Raw genomic sequence first — 20,616 nt, forward strand, 5'->3', positions numbered from 1 at the left:
AGGAGAGATGGATTAGCTTGACCACTCAGCCTCCAGTCGAGGTTTCATCCATAACGGGAGTTTAATGAGAAACTGTGCTCATCTATAACTCTGGGCTAGGATCGGAGTCAGGGAGGGAGGGAGAGGTAAGTGAAGCGAGGGGGGGGGGGATGGGGGGTTGTGGAAGGGGTGTTGATGATGTTAGGAATGAGTGCAGAGTGTTAAAGAGAACCAGTGTTCAAAATGCTGCTGATGCCACTGGAGCTTCTGATAACTAACATATGGTTTTGTCCCTGACATACTGGATCTTCACTGGGTTACACACACAATCACACACACACACACACACACACACACACACACATTTACATTTAGCAGACGTTCTTATCCAGAGTAAGTACAGGGACATTCCCCCTGAGGCGCGTAGGGTGAAGTGCCTTGCCCAAGGACACAACATCATTTGGCACAGCGGGGAATCGATCCGGCCACCTTCTGATTACTAGCCCGACTCCCTCACCGCTCAGCCATCTGACTCCCATACACACACTCACACACAATCACACACACACACACAAACATGTGTACACACAGGCACACACACACTTGCATGTACACACACACATACACACACACCCACGCACGTACACACAAAATCATACACACAAGTTAATGTAAGCACACACACACACACACACAAATACCTCATTAAGTTACTTTCCTTAAGGCGATGGAAATAACTGAATGTTTCAAAAACTAATTTTAATTTCAGATCAGAGCTTCAGCTCCATCTGTAAACATGTGTTCAGGTCACGAAGTAAAGATGGGTAATTGGTTGATTAATTAACAACGAGAGCTAACATAGCCCCATCATCAATTATTCTATTAGAATCTGTCTGACAGAGCACAGGGAGTGAGACAGAAGCCTTTTCCCAGTCATGAAAACAAACTGACAACAGTGGATCTGTAACACACAACTAAGCCCTGCCTGGGAGGAAAACAAACATTTGTTATTTACCTGATAAGGTTGTATTTATTTATAACAGTGCGGTCTGGTTGGGGAAAACATTAAACTCTCTCTGAGTCTTTCTGACTGAGCCAGGAGTGTGTTTGTGTGTGTGTGTGTGTGTGTGTGTGTTTGTGTCTCTCTGATATAGGCAGGACTGTGTGCACATCTGTGTGTGGGTGTGTGTGTGTGTGTATTGGTGGGTATGAACCTCTCGTCCCAGCATCAACATCTCACCGTGTCCACACACCCAGTAGATTGCATGAACCCCGACCTACAACCCCTCCACCTCTTCCCACCTCCTCCAGTCTCCCCTCAAGCCGTCCCCCCCGTCTCTCTGGTCTTGTAGTGGACTTCTGGAAGGTTCCTTAGACGCTCCGCAGCCTGCAGAAAAGAGATGGGCACACCCCCACACACAGAGAAGAGGGAAGGGGGAGAGATGTACAACATTATAGCTGCAATATTGTAGAAGAGAGCTGGGTGGGGGCAGGGGAGGTGGACAGACAGTGCTAAGGAGGAATAGGCTGGAGAGAGACAGAATGATGGCAGGGGGAGAGAGGGATGGCAGGGAGGACAGAGAGAGAGAGAGAGAGATGGCAGGGAGGACAGAGAGAGAGAGAGAGAGAGAGAGAGATGGCAGGGAGGACAGAGAGAGAGAGAGAGAGATTGCAGGGAGGACAGAGAGAGAGGAATGGCAGGGAGGACAGAGAGAGAGGGATGGCAGGGAGGACAAAGAGAGAGAGGGATGGCAGGGAGGACAAAGAGAGAGAGAGAGAGAGAGAGAGAGAGAGAGAGAGAGAGAGAGAGAGAGAGAGAGAGAGAGAGAGAGAGAGAGAGAGAGAGAGAGAGAGAGAGAGAGAGAGAGAGAGAGAGAGATGGATGGATGGCAGGGAGGACAGAGAGAGAGCGAGAAAGAGGGATGGCAGGGAGGATAGGGATATCTAGTCTCTTTATTCTCCCCTCCTGTCTTTAGCTGAGGAGCACTCAGGTCAGCCTTCAAATCAGGCTGACAGAAAGGGAGGCTTGGTAGAGGGTGTGTGTGCATTGTAAGCATGTGTTAGGCTGGAGGATATATATATATACATATATATATTGTTGATACACATACATATATATACACTTAAATGTGTGTCTGTGTGTGCATGCGGTTGTATTCCTTACCTGTTCAGGTGTGAGGTCTCTGCTCCAGCGCCAGCATCTCATACCCCACCATGAACTTGCGTACGGAGGCAGAGCGTAGCAGGGGGGGTAGTAGTGTGCATGGAGCTGCCAGTGGCACTGGTCCTCCTGGAGGTGGGGGCCAGTGGGGGCTCCTGGGGGGGAGGGGGGGGGTTCAGTTACAGGACAGGTTACATTTCACAACGCCTCTCACAGAAGACGTAGATTCCTCTGGTGGCGTCTAGGGGTATGGGGGGGTCTTCACGGTGCTTATTAAGATAAGAAGTGACTGTGAGAAACAGCAGTTTGGCTTTTCTCCCAGACCTTCCCCCCCCACACACAAACACACACCCCACCAAAACCTCTGCCGCCTGCATATCTGTATGCTGCCTCAGAGAACAATCTATGAGAGACAGAGTAAGAGATGCAGAGAGAGTCAGAGATAGAGATAGATAACTAAAACAATCTAGAGACACGTACGGCAAATACTGCAGTGTCATCTATCTTTCATGGAAGAGCTAATTCAGTCGATCTCTTCCTATAATGTGCGTGATGTGTTTGGTGCTGCCGGTGTGTAACAACACTCCCAGCTAGTTTGCCCTCTCTCACGCCACAGAGAAGCCCTCCCCCTGGATATATGCGAAACAAACGGAACCAGGAAGTAGCTGTTGACGAGAGTGACACACCCACGCACATTCCAAACACACTCGGAAGGCACACCGGTGTGCCATCCTTGGTCTCTCCTGCACCCGAAGCTGAACGTTGTGTGCACAGCCGCCTCCCCCCGCCTCACTTCCCCCCGCCAGACTAACTGTTTCTGCTTCTGCTCCGTCTGTTTCCACAGCTAGACTTCCTGAGTCATGGATCGGTGGAGGATATCGATCAGGGAGCCGAGCGGGCTGAAGGGGAGGGGGGGTGAAAGGGATTGGAGATGTGCAGTGTGGAGCAGGAGTTGGCCGAGGAGGACCGCGGAGGGGCCATGGCTGTGACGGCACTGCAGAGCAGGGCCTACTGGGCTGAGGTGGACTAAAGGGTCCGGCTACCCCCGGTCGGGAACTCGCTAAAACGACGCTACAACTCTGCGCCCGATTAATGTACAATTTATTAGGGCAAAGCAAATATGACAGAGCGGAGTGGAGAGGGAGGGGGGGGGGGGAGAAGGAGTGGAAAGACGGAGAGTTCATTTTTCTGTCGAGTTTCTCCTGCAGGGAAATTACCAGAGCAGACTGAGAAAAATACTAGTTACCTTCCTCTGACTGGTGTGCATGTGTGTGTATATATCTGAGAGCACCAAATGAGAGGCTCTGCAACCAGTTATGGCTGTTCCCTCTCTCTCTCACACACACACACACACCTCACACGCCTAAATGATATCCTCTACACTGCTATTCATCCGAGTGTGTCTGTGTGTGTGTGTGGTTCTGAAATTGAGTGCATGCCTGGCTGCATATTCAAACAAGCGTGACTAAAGGCCATCACCAGAACTTCCACATTGATAATTCATCTGGAGAGGCTGAAATAGGCAGTAAACCCACACAACAAGATGAATCAATCCGGAGAGGGGAGAAGGACGAGCCTGCGTTCAAAACATTTTCTCCTCTACTTTCCTCTCATCCATCTCCTCTTCAGCCTTTCATTACCATGTCGCTTCCAGTGTTAAGGAGGGCTGTCAACCAATAAGCTCATTTGTTTACAGTAGTTATTATGGATCAGCTGATTGATGAGGGCCGGGACAGCCAATAAAAGGGTCCCACAGAGACAGGGGACAGGAGGGAGGAGAGGTGGGAGAGAGAGAAACGGCGGAGAGCAGGAAGCGAAGGAGGGGGAGAGCGGAGAGGAGATGGAGGCGAGGACCGAGAGAGAGGACCGAGAGAGAGGACCGAGAGAGAGGACCTCCAATTACTGGGTGCGTCGAGAACAGTGCTGAGCTGGCTGACAGGTGATTGGTTGCTTTTCATATCAGAGTCGTGGTAAGTGTTGCACAGAACTTACATTCACACCTCCATTACACCCTGAAGGGGAGGGAGGGAGGAGGGAGGGAGAACGTTAAACGAAAGGCTAAAATGAACGGAGAAATGTTCTCACTTTTATCTCTTTACCCACCCTCTCTCTCTCTCTCTCTCTCTCTCTCTCTCTCTCTCTCTACCTGCCTCTCCTTCTGTCTCTTCCTCTCTCACTCTCCCTCTGAGTTATTGAGCTGTGAATGATGGAGGGATAAAGGACTGCTCCATTAATCACTGCTGCTAATGGTGTGTGTGTGCACGTGTGTGTGTTTATAAAGGGTAAAAGGGATAGAGGGCTGTGAAGATCCAGGGAAATATGACCTGTAGTTGATATCCGCAAGTACAATAAGGGAAGGAGAAGCCATTTGAATGTGATTTATATAAACGCACACACACACAATTATATATCAGACAGCCTTGGTAACCTTAGTTCTTATGAGGTTAACACCAAACTCCTCTCCTCATTAACTGTGGATGGGGCATGGGGGGGGGGGGGGGGGGCTGAAATAGAGAGATCCTGTAGACTAGACTTCACACACATGCTGTGTGGGAGTAATAAAAGCCAGCCTTAAACTGCAGATATCCTGTAATTCCTTTCTCCTGTTCAAATTGGAGAGGGGGGTAGCTGTTTGGTACAAAGTGGAGCGGGGGGACTGGGGGGTGGAGTTCAAACACACACCCTGTCAGAAACCATTACACACTGGAGACGGTGGGGGGGGGAGACTACACTGGGAGTTGGGGTGGCTGTGTGTGGCACAGACCAGGCCTTTCAGCTTTACAGGCCCATTAGTGGGACATGATGAATGTATGGGGTCTGGTACAGAGATGTGTGAGAGAGCATGTCTGGACAAGTCCTGGTCAGACCTCTTACAGACACGCACACTCTCTCCCTCTCTGTCTGCCTGACAAGCTTATTCATTCCAGGCTAGCCTCGGTCTCCAGCAGGTAACTTTGTCTGATGGCTGATTTCCCTCAAGAGTTTGCCGAGCCGCTCTCAGACCACAAGCACAAGGGCTGTAGAAGAAAATGACTTCCTGTCTTCCTCTGAGACTGTTGGCCAAACTGCACTGGCAGACACACACACACACCTCTTTTCGGCCGTGCCGTCTCCTCCCCTCTTCCCATCTCCTGTCTTGTCTCGTCATTTCATCTCCTCTCTCCCGGAGTCGTCGAACCCCGACACAGCTAACAGGGCCTAAGGTAGAGCTCATACTGAACTTGTCAAACAGCACAGCACCTGTTCACCAGCCCCAGTCAAGCACACGTTAATGACCTCCCTCCCTATATACATGCCACCATGTCCTCTTTCTCCTTCCTTCTATCGCTCTCTCTTTATCTCTCTCTCTTTCTTTTATTCATGACATCCTTCCCAAGACTTCTTCTGAGGTCCTCTTTTATTCATGACTGCTGTCCATCATTACCCTCCTCTCTCCATCTTGGTGAGGCCTCTCCTACAAGGACCTGTGGTTGGTCAGCAGATGCCTGCAGGCGATAGACAGCCTCGTGTGGTTGTGTGAACCACACAACCACAGTGTCTGATGATGAGGTAAGGTACAGTAGTATAGAGGTATTTAGTATCCAAGTAACACTGCAGAGACCTTTAGGACCCAGAGGATATAGTAGAGTTGGTCTTACCGTGCCAGCCCATGGAATAAGGGAAGGAGATCTCAAAGAGGTTGTCATATTTGGTCAGAAGTCTTTTCATAATGTCAGCCAAGCCTGTGGAGGAGAACAGAACAGTGACTTGTGACACACTCCTGTTATGCCCCACAATCACTCCTGTTACCCCACAATCAATCCTGTTATGCCCCACAATCACTCCTGTTACCCCACAATCAATCCTGTTACCCCACAATCACTCCTGTTACCCCACACACACTCCCGTTACCCCACAATCACTCCTGTTACCCCACAATCACTCCTGTTACCCCACACACACTCCCGTTACCCCACAATCACTTCTGTTACCCCACACACACTCCCGTTACCCCACAATCACTCCTGTTACCCCACAATCACTTCTGTTACCCCACAATCACTCCTGTTACCCCACAATCACTCCTGTTACCCCACAATCACTCCTGTTACCCCACACACACTCCCGTTACCCTACACACACTCCCGTTACCCCACAATCACTCCTGTTACCCCACAATCACTTCTGTTACCCCACAATCACTCCTGTTACCCCACAATCACTCCTGTTACCCCACACACACTCCTGTTACCCCACAATCACTCCTGTTACCCCACACACACTCCTGTTACCCCACAATCACTCGTGTTACCCCACACACACTCCCGTTACCCCACAATCACTCCTGTTACCCCACACACACTCCCGTTACCCCACAATCACTCCTGTTACCCCACACACACTCCTGTTACCCCACAATCACTCCTGTTACCCCACACACACTCCCGTTACCCCACAATCACTCCTGTTACCCCACAATCACTTCTGTTACCCCACAATCACTCCTGTTACCCTACACACACTCCCGTTACCCCACAATCACTCCTGTTACCCCACAATCACTCCTGTTACCCCACACACACTCCTGTTACCCCCCACACACTCCTGTTACCCTCCCCCCTACACACCCACATGCTGTCTATCGTTGGAGACTTGCCCTTTCCTCTTGCATTTAAGGCCAAAGAAAACAACACTTCAATGAATACCCCTTACAAACACACACACACACACACACACACACATATATCTACACACTCACATGTACATGTACACACACGTACACACACACACACAAGCACCCAAATTAACATTTGTAGCAAACTGATCACACAAACGTTGTATAATCTGCATTTTCTATCAACTGCAAGATGGCAGCATCATTTCGCTAAATGGGCCTTCTGCCTGTGTTTGGAGTGAATTAAGTTTGTCCTTCAAGGATGGAGCTGTAATCCAAACACTCCAAGTCCATTTCCTGACACAAACAACAGCTGCCTCTGTCATTTAAGCACTATTAAAATACAACCTGTCAGGAAAGGGAATCAAACAAACATGCAGACAAACAGTCAGGCAGGTGAACGTGCAGGCAGGCAGGCAGGCAGGCAGGCAGGCAGGCAGGCAGGCAGGCAGGCAGGCAGGCAGGCAGGCAGGCAGGCAGGCAGGCAGGCAGGCAGGCAGGCAGGCAGGCAGGCAGGCAGGCAGGCAGGCAGGCAGGCAGGCAGGCAGGCAGGCAGGCAGGCAGGCAGGCAGGCAGGCAGGCAGGCAGGCAGGCAGGCAGGCAGGCAGGCAGGCAGGCAGGCAGGCAGGCAGGCAGGCAGGCAGGCAGGCAGGCAGGCAGGCAGGCAGGCAGGCAGGCAGGCAGGCAGGCAGGCAGGCAGGCAGGCAGGCAGGCAGGCAGGCAGGCAGGCAGGCAGGCAGGCAGGCAGGCAGGCAGGCAGGCAGGCAGGCAGGCAGGCAGGCAGGCAGGCAGGCAGGCAGGCAGGCAGGCAGGCAGGCAGGCAGGCAGGCAGGCAGGCAGGCAGGCAGGCAGGCAGGCAGGCAGGCAGGCAGGCAGGCAGGCAGGCAGGCAGGCAGGCAGGCAGGCAGGCAGGCAGGCAGGCAGGCAGGCAGGCAGGCAGGCAGGCAGGCAGGCAGGCAGGCAGGCAGGCAGGCAGGCAGGCAGGCAGGCAGGCAGGCAGGCAGGCAGGCAGGCAGGCAGGCAGGCAGGCAGGCAGGCAGGCAGGCAGGCAGGCAGGCAGGCAGGCAGGCAGGCAGGCAGGCAGGCAGGCAGGCAGGCAGGCAGGCAGGCAGGCAGGCAGGCAGGCAGGCAGGCAGGCAGGCAGGCAGGCAGGCAGGCAGGCAGGCAGGCAGGCAGGCAGGCAGGCAGGCAGGCAGGCAGGCAGGCAGGCAGGCAGGCAGGCAGGCAGGCAGGCAGGCAGGCAGGCAGGCAGGCAGGCAGGCAGGCAGGCAGGCAGGCAGGCAGGCAGGCAGGCAGGCAGGCAGGCAGGCAGGCAGGCAGGCAGGCAGGCAGGCAGGCAGGCAGGCAGGCAGGCAGGCAGGCAGGCAGGCAGGCAGGCAGGCAGGCAGGCAGGCAGGCAGGCAGGCAGGCAGGCAGGCAGGCAGGCAGGCAGGCAGGCAGGCAGGCAGGCAGGCAGGCAGGCAGGCAGGCAGGCAGGCAGGCAGGCAGGCAGGCAGGCATATTATTTGGGGTCTGTTTGGTGTCTGGAGTGGCTCTTAATTACTTTGCTCTGAAGCAGGTTATCTGTCTGACAAGCTGACCAACACATACACAGACACACACCCAGACACACATACACAGACACACACCCAGACACACATACACAGACACACACCCAGACACACATACACACACACGCACCCTTGGCCTTGACAGAGTAGCTCCGTAATGTGACATTTATTTACATAGAGGATTAAGTCTGTCAGGCAGGGGCGGCCTGGGGCACTCATAGCTGTCAGAGAGAGATGGAGGAGGAAAGAACAAGTTGGTAAAGGAGAGGAGAGGAGGGGTGGGGGACGTGACCCTTACTCTCTCTCTCCTGGACTGTCAAGTCCGTCAAACGCAGGACATGTCTCCGCGGCAACAGCAGTGTCTGGAATGGCCAGGTGGCCCAGTATGGAACCACTACCAACCAATCAGGACTCTCCACAACCACTCGCTCCTGCAGAGAGAGAAGAGCGAGAGTGTCTTTATTTAACCAATCAGAGATTATTGACAAAGGCAAAATGAGAGTGTGAGTGTGTGTGTGTTTACGTGTGTGTGTGTGTCTGTGCATATGTACAGTCTGCTACTGTGTGAACAGACTGAGTTGCCACAGATTGAGTGGTTATGGAATAGATGTGTCTGTGGTGTGTATAAGTGTATTGTCTATTTGTGCTTGCATAAAGAGTGCGTGTGCCTGTGTGTCAGCAGTGTGCAGCAGAGAGAGGCAGCCGTTTGGGAGTTAATAATGATGGCTGAGGAGTATGGTGGAGCAATTCGGAGCTGACAGATATCAGTCACACTAAGGACAACTGGATAGGGGGACGAGGGCATGTGTGTGTAGGTGTGTGTGTGTTTCCTGTTTGAGTCATGAGGCTGCCGCTTGCCCCCAAATCCCTGCCCTCCTCCTCTGCTTATCTCACCAAACCTTAACAGTGACATCATCGTCATCTTCATCATCATAATAATCTGGCAGTCCTGCCACAGCAGCGCTGTTTCCTTGCCATGGATGAGGATGTTAGATGTCGCCGTGGCAACAACTTTTCTTTTTCAGCCTCATCCCAAACTTACAGCCTCAAATTAATCAGCACTTCTTCCTCTTCAACTCTGCTCATCTTATTTTCTGTGTGTGTGTGTGTGTGTGTGTGTGTGAGAATGTATGTCTGTGAACACACACATCTCCCGACACACACACAGGCGTTATGCAAATGAGCTGTGCAGGGCAGATCAGGATTGGACACGGCGCTTAATTTGCATGAAATGGAACAATGCTGATTCGATTTCCTTTCTGGCAATAACAAGGTGATCTGAGCTTCGCTGCTACAGCTCCAGCTACCTGGCTGATTGGTTAATAACCCTCCATTAGGAATACATTAGTCTAGAAGGCACTTCCACAGACAGGCAGTCACAGGGTGGTCTTAGCTTGGTAAACGTGTGTGTGTACGTGTTTGTGAGTGTGTGTGTGTGTACGTGTTTGTGAGTGTGTGTGTGTGTACGTGTTTGTGAGTGTGTGTGTGTGTACGTGTTTGTGAGTGTGTGTGTGTGCGTGTCTGTGTGAGGGATTGTGTGTCAGTGGCACACATTAGAACTCTGCTGGGGCTCACATCAACAAAGACAGCGGCCGGGACCGATCGCAGCAGGACCAATCAGAATGCTCTCCGTTCTCCCTAATAGCTGTGGTCGCTAGGCGACAGCTCACCACATCCTCACCCTGGTTCGGCCTCTGATCTCTGACATGGCTTACTTCCTTTTCTCCGACACGCTAATGATCTGCCAATCAATCAACATCCCATCGCCGTGGAAACATCTGAGGGGATTGTTAGTATAATTGTCAGCTAGCCACACCCCCAGGCTGGTGGAAAACGTCTTCGTCTTGGTCGAATGTTATTAGTTTGGGTTCTCAACAAATGCTGTGATCGATGCATCTTCTTTTATTCACACACACGGACACAAACAAAAATAAATAATGACCCCCCCCCCACACACACACACAGACACAGTCCTCATCTTTTATTCTCTGTGACAGATCAGTATCCATCCCACACTGGGGGGGACACAAACACACTCAGCATGACCACAAGTCCTGCACACACACACACACACACACACACAAACACAAGCCTAAGTGCACAGACACACACTCACAAATTCACTCACACACAAACACTCACTCTAATTATCTGCTTTATTTTCTACCTGCTTCATCTGCTTTATTCAATGTGTGTGTGTGTATGTGTGTGTATGCGTGTGAGTGAGTGTGCCATACGGCCAGTTGCCACCTGCTGAGGTGTGAAAGAGCTGCCATGGGGACAGCAGCAGGCTAAGGGGAGTCTGGGACAGCAGCCAATCACACTGAGAGTTACTATACTGACCAAGCAACTGCCAATCAAAAGCCTCATGGACTCTGTCCTCTGAGTACTAAATCTAAGTGTGTGTGTGTTTGTGTGGGTGTGATTTGTACCTGTTTCTCGGCCTCCAGTCTGGCATACTGTAGAAGTAGCGGTTCTCCATGTTGCTGTAGAAACTCTCTCTGACAGCTGTCAGCCTGCGCCGGCTCGTTAGGAAGGAAGTTACTGGCCCACACCTATGACATTGCAAAAAGAGATGCACAAACACATCTGAGAACGGACGGGAGACAGGATACGACGAGATAATTTAAAGACGAAGATGAATACATGGATGGTGAATGGATGGATCTCTCACAGCCTGATTGAACCTATTTGATTATGTCTTGTATCACTCCCTCTCTCCCTGCATTTTTGTACTTGCCTGGCTGTCTCTCCGTCTCTCGAGGTTGACAGAAAACCAACTTTAGAAAGTAACATTCTTTTCTCTGTGCCTGCAGCACTGAATTATGGGGGGAGAAGGAACAGGGGACAACAGTTGGAGAGGAGTAGAGCGGTATCTCTGGCCAAGAGCAAGCCAGCCAGACTTTACAAGACAACTTGAAAGAGAAAGAGAGATGGAAAGAAACGTGAAACACCCCTCCTTCCCTCCCCAAGGGAACCCGGCAACCATTACCAAACCAGCTGAAAGCATAACAACCTCACTGTACTAACAACAACAACAAGAACACAAACTCATGAGCTGGTCTGATGCAATGACAGTCAGCTTATTATCTCAATCCCCTCCATTTCTGGGACACTACTCGTCCGGCTTTTCTGATTCTCCTTTCTTCTAGAAACCTACAGGCTTCTGCCATGTTTTCATCAGAGGAATCATATTTTACAAGAATCTCTTCATGCCATATAAACTCCCCTTAAAAGGCTCACTAATCCACTGCTCCCCGCTCTGCTCCCCTCTCCCCTACTCTTCTCTCCTAACAATTCAACGTGTTTAATGCAATAAAACGGCAGCGGATGAGGCAAGGAGAGGAACAGAGGGAGAGAGAGGAGGACAGAGAGTACAGCTCCTACCAGTCAGTCTGGATGAGAGCCAGCAGAAATGGGCAAAACACAGTTGGACCAAAAAAAGAAGGAAAAAAAAGAGCAGCATATCACTTTACATGTAAAACCCAGTCCAGTAAAGCAGCCATGTTGCTCCATTTTAGAAAACTTCCACGAAGCCTGTCTCCTCACAGTTTTATGCACTATAAAAATCAAATAACACTTGGGCAAATCAAGGTCCTGTTTTACAAGCTGGGAAGTAAAATCTGTCCTGTTCCTCCCAGAAGCCCCTGAGGGAGAGCAGCAAAGTGTTGGTGTGTGCTGATCCTGTCTACAGAAAACTTGCCAGGCCAGACCGGAGGTTTGAGAGCAGACAGACCGCATTTCCCAGAGTTCACCTGCCAGATCACCACAGTGAGTCATGTCGACACACACCTGAAGCCTGACCCTGGAACATTGCCACACACATCAACAAACACACCCAAACATCCACACATGCATATTATCTTTCTCCCTCTCTCTCTCTCTCTCTCTCTCTCTCTCTCTCTCTCTCTCTCTCTCTCTCTCTCTCTCCCCTTCTCTACCCCTCTCTCTCTCTTTCACACACACACACACACACACACACACACACACACACACACACACACACACACACTTACTGTTAGAGAAATGAAGGATGGAACCTTTATACTGCGTAAAAGTATACTGTTGTGTTCAGCATTCCTTGCGTGCAGAAAGAGGAAGCCCCCCCAAAGGAACTCTAGGCAACACCGAGCTTATCTTCACAACATGCCATTGGGTGAGCCTAGCAGGGTCAAAACTCCAAGACGCACACACACACACGCGCGAGAACTTTAGGATAAGAAGGGGTCCTTCAGAATTCAGACAACTTTGTACCACCATGGACTTGTCTCCTTGCTGCAAGTGCAAGTCATAAACTTCATCGAAAAAAGATGTTCCTGACATGACATTAACAAACACCCACATAAAGTCCACAAACATACACATGCACTCTCAACAAAAACATTCACACACACACACCTCCACTGTAACCAATGGCATTCCAGCAGCATGACTCCCAGCTCATCCTCCAGTGTTGTGGGTGGGGTGAGCCCAGTAAAGCGGACCCTGGTACCCTTCACTCTGCTTCCTACCAGTGCAGGCAGGGTGATTGGGGTGGTTGGGTGACCAGCTAGCTTAGCTCAAATTTCCAAACTAAAAGCTCTGTAAACAAAGGACGCACCGACCCAACAGGCCAGGCAATGTGTTAGCATGGAGAAGACACATGATCTGCCAATAGCTTGTGTGAGAGACCCTCATGTAAAGGCAAATATAGGAGGTCTCCTGAGGTCTTCCACTGGGAGGGTGGGGGGGGGTGGGGGGTCAGGGGGGCTGCATTAACCACCCCACGACAGGCCATAGGAGACTCCTAATGTCATAGAACATCCATTAGCCTTCCACTCTGAGCATGTCTGGGTATGGGCAAGGCCTGAGTGTGTGCTCTTAGGCTTGTGTGTGTGTGTGTGTGCATGTGTGTGTATATGTGTGTGTGTGTGCTGGTGTGTGATTATGGTGAGGCCTATAAAGAACCCTGTGAGGACTGACTCACCTTTGAGGAGAATATTAATTATGCATAACAACAGAAAGATGTGCTTATGCATTAAACATTTAGTCCCAGTTCATCAGATTTCAAACATGGACTGAATGTCCCTCCATTTGGCTGCAAATTCAATTAATTACCTCCCACAGCACGGTCCAGGCACAGCACTTGGAGTCTGCACTTAATGGACGTGGACCGGTCTGGTGGTAAGGTGAGCCTGGGTGAGCCGAGGAGAAGACGGGCAAGGCAACAAGGAAGAAGAAGACAGGAGAGGAGAGGTAACAGGCTCCCGAACAGGAGATCTCCACTCTCCAAAGCTTCAGTTGCACTTGAACTATCTCACTGGTGCACTGAGTGCTTTTTGTGATGATTGAATTGATGTGACGACTTCAGGCCAGCAACCTCAAGTGTATGTGAAGCATATGCAGTCTGAAAGGCCAAGGCCAAGGAACAGGTAGTAAAGTACTGACCAAAGTATATATATGGCCCTCAGGATTCCATCTAGTCCTCATGTATTCCATCTTCTCTAGGATTTCATCTACTCAGTATTCCATGTACTTCTCAGTATTCCATCTATTCCACAGTATTCCATCGACTCTTTAGTATTCCGCTTGGCTTTCACTATTCCATCGACTCCTCAGTATTGCATCCCGCCCTTAGTACTCTGCCTGGCCCTCAGTATCCCGTATGTTGATTTAACTGTCAGAAGTGATAGAGCAGAGCAGAGGAGAAGGAGAGGAGGGAGAGTAGGAGGGGAGACTAATGTCATTCCCCTAACAGCACCCCCCCTGTCCCTGCCTAGGGGGCTTGTCACTTTGTGAACACTCCCCTGTCCCCTGAAACTACCACCACCATGTGTGTGTACCTAGTGTATGAGCAGCCTTGGGACTAGTGACAACTACTACGCTTCTCCCTCTAAAATATCTGCCGCTCTCCTCTCTACACACACACACACACACACACACAGATGGTGTGAGTGTAAGGTGTGTGTGACCGACAGGCCTCTGAGGCAGAGTAAACGTGCGAGGCGAGCCGTCTCTCCTGTACCCGCTGCCTGTTCTCTGTCAGGTGGGCCCCATTGGGCCTGACTCCCTGCTCTCCTCCTCAGGCTGTCTCTATCACCGCGGATAGTGTCATTCAGAGACCAGAAGATAAAGCGCCCCTAACTGGCAGTCCCAGTCTGACAGAGCAGCTGTAATCTAGCAGCTCTGAGGCCCACAGCCTGGCGTGGAGCTGGCCTCCTCGGGGCTCCCGTCTGCTGACAGATACATGGCAGCCCACCTACTGCCTGCTCCTCCTCAACTTCCACACTCTTCACCCTCCCTCCTCCTTCTTTTTGATTCGCCGTCTTCCTCATGCGCGTCCTCATCCTCTTTCTTTATTCTGTCCTCCTCATACCTCCCTCCCTCCCTCCCTCCCTCCCTCCCTCCCTCCCTCCCTCCCTCCCTCCCTCCCTCCCTCCCTCCCTCCCTCCCTCCCTCCCTCCCTCCCTCCCTCCCTCCCTCCCTCCCTCCCTCCCTCCCTCCCTCCCTCCCTCCCTCCCTCCCTCCCTCCCTCCCTCCCTCCCTCCCTCCCTCCCTCCCTCCCTCCCTCCCTCCCTCCCTCCCTCCCTCCCTCCCATACTGCTGTGGCTGGGTCTCATGAGTCAGTCCATTAGGGGAGCCGTGCACACATGGGCGTCCCCTGTGATGTTCCGGGCCTGATGCGTGTACGCTCCTGGACCCTCATTGCCTGTCCGTCCTCCCCTCATTCCTCCTGTCTCATAAAAGAGAAGGGATAGAGAGATAGATAGAGGGCCCCCCCCTCCCCTTTCAAATAAAATAGTCTGAAAATGTGTTCTCTTCCGTTTTCTCACAGTCGGGGAGAGCAGGGGGAAATGACCCGATGCATTTCAATTGGATATCATATCTATGTATTTTTAATCCTCTCTTGTTTTCATCTCAGAATATATTTCGGGAGATAAAAGTTCGAAAACCCTACTCGAGCAAAAAGAAATACACGATAGACCTTGAGAAGATCCTTCCCCCGTGGCTCCTGACAAATGAGAACAAGGTCCAGAAGAGATGCAGGGAGAGAGAGACATGGAGAGAAACAGACAAACAGACAGAGAGAAGTCGAGAAAGAGAAGGGATGGAAAGAGAGGGATGGAAAGAGAGGGAAAAGACGGACAGACAGACAGATAGACAGACAGAAAGCAATAGAGACAGAGACACGACGAGCGCGACAGAGAGAATCTTTCAGGATATCACTCGTTCTCTATGTCCTGTCCCTTCAGGCACATAACCCAATTCCTTCATCCATTCTTTACAACCATCTTTCAATTCTGTTTCAACTCTTTTGTGAGCACTCTCACTCAGTTATGCTGTAAAACCTCCCGGTCCTCTCCAGGCATGCTGCATGTCAGGTACTCCCCCTGACTCCCCTCAACCCTGCTCAGGAGGGGCACTCAGTCCTGGAGGAGTTTGTCATTTTGGCCCTCATTCTCTGTTTATTAGCTACTCTCAAAAGGTCCACTCCCCTACACACACACACACACACACAAGGATTCAGTAGCCAAGCCTGGGAACTGAGTTCACACTGAGGCTGTCATCTATCACTGACTTGGCTTCCACAGACATACTGATACTGTGCAATACTGATTCAGTCTGTACCTGATGCCGTCTAATATCGATCCTTTTTAATACTGCTCCTGTCTAATGCTGCAGTACTGATACGATGTAACACTGCAGTGCTGAAAATCTCTAATACTGTAGTACTGATACTGTCTAATATTAGAGTACTGATACTGTCATACCGCATAATATACTACATACATTGTTACTTGTGTCCTCTGTGGTGCCCTGTTCTAACCAGACGTAGGCCTGCTGTGACCTGGCTGAGCAAGTCTAGGGACTGGGGAAGATCATGTGGTCTTGTACTTATTATCCAAACATGCTCCGAGACACCGTTGCCAGGGAAACAATGTCGGAGAGGGCCCTTAAGGACCATTTCCATTTTGGGAGGTGGAATATTAATCAGAGCGGGACTGCAGCAAGCTGGAGAGAGGGCACCACAGAGTCTCTCCACAAAGAGGGGGAGAGGGCACTGTAGTCTCTATAGACCAGGAGACAGGGCAGCACAGTCTCTATAGACCAGGAGACAGGGCAGCACAGTCTCTATAGACCAGGAGACAAGGCAGCACAGTCTCTATAGACCAGAACACAGGGCAGCACAGTCTCTATAGACCAGAACACAGGGCAGCACAGTCTCTATAGACCAGGAGACAAGGCAGCACGGTCGCTATAAACATGAAGACCGGGCAGCACAGTCTCTATAGACCAGAAGACAGGGCAGCACAGTCTCTATAGACCAGGAGACAGGGCAGCGCAGTCTCTATAGACCAGAAGACAGGGCAGCACAGTCTCTATAGACCAGGAGACAGGGCAGCACAGTCTCTATAGACCAGGAGACAGGGCAGCACAGTCTCTATAGACCAGGAGACAGGGCAGCACAGTCTCTATAGACCAGAAGACAGGGCAGCAGTCTCTATAGACCAGAAGACAGGGCAGCAGTCTCTATAGACCAGGAGACAGGGCAGCAGTCTCTATAGACCAGGAGACAGGGCAGCAGTCTCTATAGACCAGGAGACAGGGTAGCAGTCTCTATAGACCAGAAGACAGGGCAGCAGTCTCTATAGACCAGGAGACAGGGCAGCAGTCTCTATAGACCAGGAGACAGGGCAGCAGTCTCTATAGACCAGGAGACAGGGCAGCAGTCTCTATAGACCAGGAGACAGGGCAGCACAGTCCAGTCAAGAGTCAGGGGAGGATAGATGATAGGAAGAGGATGAGAAAAGGGTGAACTAAAACGTCTCGTGCTAATATTTGCTCCGTTAGATCACCCAACTCCTCTCTTTGAACCTCCCCCGCCAGCCTGCGGGGGGTATTGATAAGCAGCTCTTCTCCGAATCAATCCACCAGTAGAGACTGGGTTCTGGGTCCCTCAGCAGGCACATCTAACTTAATCAGTCCTATATGTGATTCAAACTCCAGATCAACCCAGGCCAACCCGAACATTAGACCAAGAGGATACACAAATAATTCAGAACTTTAAATACAGACATAGATGTCCTATCATGAGAGCATGGAACCAAAGCGGTGGAGATGGAGATGGAGGGATAGATAGGGAGGCTTGGGTGAAGTCACCTACTGCCCCCTGTTGGTAGCTTCAAATTCCAAAACACCACATCACTGAGAATCGGCAAACTTTTAAATCTGGTGGAATAGAGGCAGCGAGAGCAACAGGAAAGTCAGACAGAATGTCAGAGAGAGAGAGAGAGAGAGAGAGAGAGAGAGAGAGAGAGAGAGAGAGAGAGAGAGAGAGAGAGAAAGAGAGAGAGAGAGAGAGAGAAAGAGAGAGAGAAGAGAGAGAGAGAGAGAGAGAGAGAGAGAGAGAGAGAGAGAGAGAGAGAGAGAGAGAGAGAGAGAGGGAGGAGAAGAAAGGAGGGCATCCCTCTTTACTCTTTAATTGGCGTCTGCAGACTTGGTCAAACACAAAAGTATGAAAGTTATGACCTTTTAAAAAATCTCTACCAGACTATCAGTGATGACAGAGAGAGGGGAGGGCTAGAGGGAGGGAGGGAGGGAGGGAGGGAGGGAGGGAGGGAGGGAGGGAGGGAGGGAGGGAGGGAGGGAGGGAGGGAGGGAGGGAGGGAGGGAGGGAGGGAGGGAGGGAGGGAGGGAGGGAGGGAGGGAGGGAGGGAGGGAGGGAGGGAGGGAGGGAGGGAGGGAGGGAGGGAGGGAGGGAGGGAGGGAGGGAGGGAGGGAGGGAGGGACTGCAGACAGCCAGGGAAGAAGGAAGGATAAATTGAGTGAAGATTCTCCAGAGCATGGCGACACACCTTATAGAGCAGAGCTGTTACTGGTTGGCAGGATGGGGCTAAGTGGAACAGAGCCAGTGACCTGTGTGTGTGTGTGTGTGTGTGTGTATGTGTCTTACCTGACAGTGGGGGTGGGGGTTGGAACAACCCATCATGGCACCTTTATTCTCAAATATCTAAAACACATTAAGAGCCAAACACTTGTATTACTGTCGTGCAGCTGTAAGTCTTCATGATCGACAAGACAAACGTGAAGTCCAATCCCATACCTGAACCCAGGGGTAGGTGGAGCCCAGATCCTTCACCAGTTCCGCCCACTTGTCAATCACCTTGACAATCTCCGACTGCTGCATGAGTGGCAGAGTGACATCAGACCAGGGATGGAAACACATCACCTTGCTGTGTACACACACACACACACACACACTGTGAAATAGGCTGGCTGTTTGGCTGTCTAAACATGAATCCTGGCAAACCAGTGTTACACATCCTTTTCTTGTTAAGTCACAGAGTTATACAACAAGACTATACAATAACCCTTCTTTATACAAACACCATAGACATGTATTAAAGGAACAGCGAAGATAACTTGAAATTGTAAACAAACATAACAACAAAAGGATGCTACAGGGAGGATGCTTGAATGCTGAATATTTTGTTGAACTGTGATCAAGTCCAAAACACCACACCCTCAAGTATAGCCCTGTCAAATGTTTGGAATACCCCAATGGACTAGCGCATGAATGTCAACATCGAGGAAGTGTCTGTGTGGCAGAGGTTCTGACAGAAAATATTGATGTCCTTGCTCACAGTATCATCTGGTGGCTATATTGTGGAACTACATGGCGGATAACGTAAAGGTGTAAGAGTGCAGTAGATCCTTCTGATTATTCTCACCAGACTCCTCTCGCTGCCCTAGACTGGAACAGGGGATGCTGGACTGGACCTAAGAGAGCGAGAGTGAGAGAGAGTCAGAGGGAGAGATGGGGAGAATTTAAATTGCAATAGCATTATTGCACACTTGGGTTTTGTGTTTGTTATGGATGTATTGCTGTGCTCTCTGGGTCATGTTGATGTGTTATGGACCACTCGGTCATATCCAACCAACCCAAAAGGGACTAATACAAGGTGTTTCAAAACTAAACTCTTTCCATCTCCCTTGCTTTATCCTTACATCCTCTCACCTGGGTCAGGTGCATCGGGCTGCAAGGCAGGGAAGTCATTTTCAAACTCAAAGGTGCTGTCATAGTCTGGGTTCACCTGCACAGACATACCCAATAGCCATGCGGTCATGACAGACATGACTAACAGCCATGACGAACTATGGCTACCAAGCTTTTGGACAACAGTAAATAACAGTGATTGCCATGAAGGAGACCTTGTTTTGTCACTCCTCACCTGCCCACTGGCACGGATACTGCGGGGGCAGAGGGGGTTGCTGGGGTCATGGCGGGGCACGTTCTCCTGGGGGGGCTTCTCCACCTGCCCCTGCCAGGGACGCTTCATACGGTGAGCGGACACAAGGACCCAGCTGCCCTTCAGAGGGTTGTACCTTAGGTGCTGGTGTTCTGATGACACACATACATACACACATATATATACATATATATATATATATATATATATATATATATATATATATATATATATATATATATATATATATATATATATATATATATATACACACAGATACACATCACTCTCACATAACTACTGCATTAACTGCTGACCTGTTTACCGTTTACTTGATAAAACATAAAAAATAAACATACACGAAACTTTAAATAACACAACTGGTAACTTGCATCATGACTGATCTACAAATATGCAACCATGCCATAGAACAGAGGCATGCTCATCCATTTGCTTTAAGTATCCGCACAGACAAACAGGAACTAAATCACGTGGAACTCCTTGTGCAGAAATATGTAATAATGTGTGCTTTTAAAGTGTTCTTATGTCCTGTTCACTGTAGGCCACTGTGGTTCTCGGTCATGCTAACCAACGAGTGAATACCGACGATAACATCGCCTACTGCATAACTACTCAGAATTGTATCCACTGTACCTTTGGGGTCGAAGCTGTCGCCTTTGCTGTTCATAGTGACGAACTGTCAGGCTATATGGATTGGCAGGCGCGTGATTGTTCCGTTCGATGGATATGAGTTCCAGACTTCCAGAGTTGGAAGTCTACCTAGTTTGGCGTATTTAGTATACGCAATAGTGTTTGAGATATAAAAAAACACAGTGCTAAAAGCTGTTGGCGATATTTACAGCTAACATTTATATTATCATTTTATTAATTAGATTAGTCAGCAATAAGTGTGAAAAAGAGCCTTCTAAAACCAGAATAAATACGGTACGTCCCACATACATCCCGATCCACACGGTAGAAATATCAAGCGTACCCGATGTTTCGCTTAGTTTTGCGCGAATCCAATTGGATACGCGCGGA

At 50.3% G+C, this 20,616-nt stretch overlaps 2 protein-coding genes across 2 annotated transcripts; one reads left to right on the forward strand and one right to left on the reverse strand.

Annotated features, from left to right (window-relative positions):
• Positions 1-717: 717 nt before the first annotated feature.
• On the reverse strand, positions 718-20,527 carry galt (galactose-1-phosphate uridylyltransferase). The gene is given in 13 exon segments (XM_084686814.1): positions 718-1,366; positions 2,144-2,165; positions 2,167-2,224; positions 2,227-2,295; positions 5,779-5,862; positions 8,643-8,775; positions 10,777-10,899; positions 18,279-18,335; positions 18,429-18,558; positions 19,057-19,105; positions 19,344-19,419; positions 19,558-19,727; positions 20,230-20,527. Coding segments are annotated over 13 exon segments (1,074 nt in total). The 5' UTR covers positions 20,264-20,527; the 3' UTR covers positions 718-1,297.
• Positions 7,009-8,333, forward strand: LOC146236232 (uncharacterized). Its single transcript, XM_084686943.1, has 2 exons — positions 7,009-7,012; positions 7,150-8,333. The coding sequence occupies exons 1-2, from the start codon at positions 7,009-7,011 to the stop codon at positions 8,331-8,333; spliced, it is 1,188 nt and encodes a 395-aa protein (XP_084543069.1).
• Positions 20,528-20,616: the final 89 nt, after the last annotated feature.

The sequence above is a fragment of the Hypomesus nipponensis genome, chromosome 22, assembly GCF_054491055.1.
Source record: "Hypomesus nipponensis isolate SF chromosome 22, ASM5449105v1, whole genome shotgun sequence".
NCBI lineage: Eukaryota > Metazoa > Chordata > Actinopteri > Osmeriformes > Osmeridae > Hypomesus > Hypomesus nipponensis.